Source organism: Pavona decussata, unplaced genomic scaffold (genome assembly GCF_977016875.1).
Source record: "Pavona decussata unplaced genomic scaffold, jaPavDecu1.1 SCAFFOLD_122, whole genome shotgun sequence".
In the NCBI taxonomy this organism is placed as follows: domain Eukaryota; kingdom Metazoa; phylum Cnidaria; class Anthozoa; order Scleractinia; family Agariciidae; genus Pavona; species Pavona decussata.
Window position 1 is genome coordinate 878,978 of NW_028145536.1, and position 6,023 is coordinate 885,000.

Here is a 6,023-nt window from a genome sequence, read left to right on the forward strand (position 1 = left end):
GGTGTTCACACAAGAAACTATAGGTCTCAGAGGTGTATTTACCTTGTGTATCTTAGGAAGGCCATAGATTCTAGGTGGTTGCTTATGTTTGGGCCTGATCTTATTATATTACCTCGCTTCAGGTTCAGAAGCTTTTCAGTCAACTTTCGGCTCAAACGGTCCGTTGGGTCTTTATTAAGAAGTCGGTATGGACCCTTCTCAATCAGTGCTTTCAGTTTATCGTCATAGGTGTTTTTTGTCTAGCACTACACTGGCACGACCTTTGTCTGCCGGGAGAATCATAATGTTCTTATCCTCTTTTAAACCTTTGAGAGCTTGTTTCATCTCCCTGGTGATATTAGGTTCAGGAGGCTTAGCCTTCTGGAGGATAGAGTTTACGTTTCTCCTGACAGTGTCTGCCTGTTCTGCGTCAAGTGGTCTTATTGCAGATTCAACCTTGGCAACTATCTCAGTGGCTGGGATGCTTGTAGGTGTTACAGCAAAATTTAACCCTTTCTGTAGTAAAGATACCTCAGCGTCGCTTAAGGACCTGGAGGATAAGTTGATAACCCATTTGGATTTGTCAACTTGAGGTGTTCTGTCAACATGAGGTGTTCTAGTCGTAGAAACAGAAGACTGTTTCTCGATCAACAGGTTATCGAACTTTCGTTTCTGTCTGTCTCTGGTCTTATTAAACAGTCGTTTTGTGTTGCAACTGATCTTTTCAAGTATCTCAGAAGCATCTTTAGGCGAAAGAGTGGCTGTTATACTCTTCGCTGTAGAGTGGCTATCTTGCATCGCATTTCCCTCAGCCCTCTGAGCTAGTCTGATTCTCTCTCTTAGCAATCTCAAGGATGCTAGTTCGGCCACTCTGTGACCGCCTTTGGTTGGAACTGGCGAACGGACCCGAAGGTCTCTAGGAACAACGTGGTTCCTTACGCACCTTATAAGAAAGGTGAGGTGGTTAGCATATCGCGCGAGCTTGCGTGAGCAACGCTCGTGTCGACGAATCAACCTTAGGGCTGTGCGCCCATATTTCAGGTCAATATTATGAAAGATGTTTGTCATCGTGGTTTAAAATGATAGATGAGTTAATCGTTTGTCTCACGATTGAGTCACAAAGATGTGGATCGCGACGTTTCGACCGCTATACTGCTGGTCTTCATCAGGCGATGGTGTCGACTGATTGCGTGACAGTATAAGTAGCACCTTGGTTTGTGTTGATTGGTGCGTTTCGATCCTCTCTTAGGCTGTTGTTGATTGGAGGATTTCGATCCTCGTCGTTCAGAGTAGAAATTGTTCCCTCGGCCGTCCGCCTTGGTACTGATCGGTTGCTGTGTAGTTTGATCGTGGGCATCCATGCTTCCGGAATTTCAATTCCATTATCCCTATTGATGTTGTCAGGGTGAAGCCTTATGTGAACACCCTCTTTAACCCTACGGGTGTACCAATGTGGGTCTTGGTCAATAAACTTAACCTCATCCCAGAGCGGATAGTGGCCCGTCGCATTGCTGTGTTCTAAAACGGCAGGATGTTTCCATTGAGGTTCACAACGGGAAATCATGACGTCATATGACGTGGTAAACATGTCATGATGGCCAAATGGTCGCCATCTTGGGTCCGTCATCTAAGATTTTAGGATTTCCTAAAAACTTTACGAAAGCGCCGAACTTAAACAAAAAAAAAAAAAACCAAAAACCAATAAAAGCACACTAATTTGAGCTAACAACATAAGGCGTTACAGTAAGAAAAGTGATTTTTCTACATTTTAAGAAGTATTTTCCAATGTTCTATATTAACTACTTGTGAAAAATTGGTTGCCATGCTAACCTCAAAGTCAACAAACACTAACCAACCACATCAAAATTTTGCCAGAAAATTTTTTGTAAAAGAGCTGAAGTTTCATGGCATTTTGGCAACATCAAGAAAATTCTTCGTAATATTTTAATACAACTTTTCACTGATTAAATTTAATCGTTTATAACATGTTTATGTCCATTAATAGCAAGGAGAACTGGGCAAACGGAGAAGCAACTAGACAAATCAGAAACAGAAAAGAAGGAACAAGCGAAGAACGAGCGAACGAAAAACAGGATGAGAAAACGGATAGCCGAATGACTAAATTAACCATCGAACGGTCCACCAAGTGCTCACCGGTAGAAGCGAACGAACGAAAAACCGAGAGAACGAACTTGCGAAACTAGATGAACAGCTGAACATCCGAGTGAACAGCTCTTTTGGTTGGAGTTATAAGGGGTTAAATGGATCGATTTTCTGATATTAAATTAAATGCAAACTACAAACAAATATCTTTTGAGAATGAGTATGAAAAGAGATGGTTTTCATTGTAACTGCTTTAAGATTAAGTGACTAACTGATAATAATCTCTGACGCACGTATTTCAGTGAGCTCACCAATAATAAAATAAGAAACAGCATTGATTGAGGGAAACATTAGCTTTATAATTTACTAGAATGATAATTGTCCACTCAGGCACGTAGGGCCAGCTGTGGTGCCGCAGTTTGAAACGGATGGAGAAACTTATTTAAAATTTCTCTATTGCCATGACGTTTCTTCCTTCGTGCGTTTTTCATTGTTTAGTGTTTCTTGAACTCTGTACCGGGTTTGTTCACTGTGTTCCTGACGATAATGACAGACCTTCTAAGAAGACGAATCTTTTTTTGCTTTGGTCAATGTATGCTGTTTGTTGTTATTCTTTTGGTCAGCTCACTAAAATCTTTGCGCGCATAAGATTATCATTATCTACTCTATTGAACATTTAAGCTAATAAGAACCAGCGCCACCTCCTTTCTCACTCATTCTGAAAGGAAATATGATTTTAAATTTACATAAAGATATCCGAAAATCGATCCATTTAAACCCAAACAAAAGAGCTGTCCACCCGCAGTCGATCAGCTGTTCACCTAGTTTTGCGAGTTCGTTCACTCGATTTCTCGTTTATTCGTTTTCACCGGAGAACGTTTGGTGGACAGTTTGATCGATGACCCGGGCACTCGGCTATCCGTTTGCGCTCATTCTTGTTGTTCGCTCGCTCGTTCTTCCGCTTGCGCTTTCGTTTGCTTTTCTGGTCGTTGTATGGCAGTTGGTCCTCCTGGTTTGCCCCGTTCTCGTTTGTATTCATAGGCATAAATACTTTATAAGCAGTTTAATTAAATGAATTAAAGCTGTATTAAAACATTCCTGGGAAGGTTCTTTCTGTTTTAAAATTTTTGGATGTCATGCTATAGAGAAAGAATTCACCTTTCCTTTCTCCGTTGACCTGATCCACAAAAAGTCGCTTGACTCAGAATTTGTGAATTAGAAATTTATTCCGAACTGAGTTAATCTCAAACGAGATCCAAAGAAAAGGACCCTCAGCGTAAAAGGAAATTGTTAATCAGAAATGTTCAACGTTTGCAGGTGTTGTGTTTATGTTCTACGCATCATCGATCCTGATAGGTTGAAAAGGAAAGGAGATTGACACACTTTTGTTTGCTGCCTCAACACTTATGAAAAAAAAGAACCGTCAAAAAATCAAAAACAAAACGAAAGCAGCAGACAGACAGATATCGGGAAGCGATTAGGCACCGAAGACCACTTTTTTTGCTTAAACCAGTTCCGAATTTTTTCGGCGTGGAACATGAAGGGCTTAAATGAAACGGGAACAACGACCCACTCTTCCGTTACCATCAGCTCAGTGCCCCACTATACTTGCCCACATTCAGCAAATTTTAGCTGGGAAGTGAATAGCGCAATTCTCTCCTGGAGTTTAGTCGTCATCGCATCTATCGCGTCTCTTCTTGCCGTTATTACGAACGTCTTAGTAATTATAGTCATCAAACGAACGAAACATTTGCAGTCACGATCCAACTTTCTGTTGGCCAATCTTGCCGTGGCGGACATTCTAATGGGTGCCTTTTTTTTTTCCTTTAATTGCTACTGCTGAACTTTTAATGCTCCACCAAGCGTCGTTTGAGTATATCTGCATAGTAGATTCAGTTCGTATACGCTTGACAATTTTCTTGACATTTTCGTCTTTATGTCACTTAACTTTCATCGCTTGGGAGAGATACGTCGCTGTGAGAAAGTGGAAGAGCTACAGGGCTATCGTGACGAAAGGCCGTGTAAGAATGCTTGCAATAATCGGTTGGCTAGTTACAACGGTTTACTTTAGTATAATACTGGCTATCGGAATAAACAAAACGACCGTAGATAAATTGTTTATAACTACAGCGGTGTTGTTGGCGTTTTGCTCAATAGTTATCGGATTTTTCTATGCCATGGTGTATCTGGAACTACGTAAACGCAATCTAACCGATATCACCCAAACCACTTCACGGAGAAAAAACCTCGAGTCCAAAGTTGCTAAGACAGGTGGCTTGGTTACCGTCGCCCTGGTTTTTTCATTTTTTCCAGGTATTATGATTGCGATCTTTTTGCAGTTGTTCCCAGCCCTACGTAGAAGTTCACTTTTCAGGGTAACAGGATTCCTCTCTACCTTAAACTCTCTTCTCAATCCTCTAATTTACTTCTATACCAACCAGCGTTTCAGGAACGCCTTGCTAAATCTGTTAAAAGTACGAAAATCTCTAGCAATACATCAATCAGAGCACTTTCGCAGACGAAAGGATCTCTCTGCTTCATTTGAATGCGTGGATATGCAAATCGGCGAACGAGATATCGGCTTGCCCAGATCAGGGTCCTTGGACGCAGCCCTGGTCTCAGAATTGGTTCATCCGTGGCCCCGTGAAATCAAGTTGAAAAGATTCATGTCAGCTCCATCGCGTCCGGAAAGGATCAGTTACTTGGAAGGTTCACAGCGGAATCAACACTTCTCCACTTTGACAACAACTGCATCCATTCATGTGGAAAGCTGGCAATGTCAAATGGAGAGAAATTATTCCAAGCGTCGCGGCGCTTTTCTCGAAGCGCTCCAAACCACGAATAAACAAGTCCACCTGGGAAGACCAGCATCATGTGACCCAGCTATTAATCAACTGGATTGTGGTAACCGAGAACCTCATGAAAAAATGTTGAACAGGTCTTCGTCAATGCCATCGCTTGGTAAAAGTAACATCATCTTCAAATGTTTTGCAAAACCCCTCGTCCATGCTGAAAGAATAACAACTGCAACGAGAAAGGAAAAAAATATTGCGAGATGTCGAATGACGGAGAGTTATCCTAGCCTGCAGAAAAAAGACATACATCAGCGTTCCACATCCTTCACGTGTAAATCGCCACGATCAAAATCTTTGGAACATGCTAACTGTGTTATTGAAACCAAACGTTGTCAAAGCTCACAAGAACAGAATGTTCTGAGAACGGGAAAAGCGCACTGTCCGATGTCTGCTAGCGCGCACCGGTCGTCCCAGTGAAGCAACCAATTACAGCTTCTGGATATTAGAGCTGGTCGTCGAACTTGTCTCTTCTGGTGTTTGGCTCGGGAAACCCCTTGATCAGTTCAAGGGAGTGCCTAAGGCGGACCTCAGAAGGTTCAGTTAATCGGACGATCTTTAAAATAACCAATACACATACATTGACCAAGATTTGCCTAGTGCATAGCTGGAGGCATAATTGGCATACCTTATAATAAGGGGTAAACCGTGTGAATTTAAGTCACATTCATTGATAAGAAGAGCTTCCGACCTCTAGGCCGCCGTTTGCACGAATGTGGACATTCTTTGCTACTCAGCAAACCAAGTCACAGCTGTTACTCAAAAAGCCCTGTGTACCAGACTTGTTTTATTACAGGGTTGCCAGAGATAACCAACGAGATGGCTCGTGCAAGAATCAAAATCAACAATCTTAGACAGTTGAAATTAAAAATTGACAGCACCCCTTCCCCATTTCAATGATGGAAAAATGGTGCGTATTGCTTTGCAAGGGAATCCATCATTGGTTTGGGATTTGGTAATTTCTTATTATATTCTGGCAAAGACCATCCAGGGGCAGAAAGTTCGGGACAGTGAAAATCAACTAACTGTGAAAATTAACTAAATGTCCCTTTAGTCTTCACGGATGGTACTAAACTTGTGTGTTACTTT

The 6,023-nt window shown here is 41.8% G+C and overlaps 1 protein-coding gene across 1 annotated transcript; it reads right to left on the minus strand.

The window, feature by feature from the left end:
- Positions 1–222: 222 nt before the first annotated feature.
- Positions 223–1,047, minus strand: LOC146469540 (uncharacterized). The gene has a single exon (XM_085123117.1). The coding sequence runs from the start codon at positions 1,045–1,047 to the stop codon at positions 223–225; it is 825 nt and encodes a 274-aa protein (XP_084979243.1).
- Between the last annotated feature and the right edge of the window lie 4,976 nt (positions 1,048–6,023).

Excerpts from the sequence above, each read along its gene's own strand:
- LOC146469540 (XM_085123117.1), bottom strand. The coding sequence starts at position 1,047 with ATGACAAACATCTTTCATAATATTGACCTGAAATATGGGCGCACAGCC.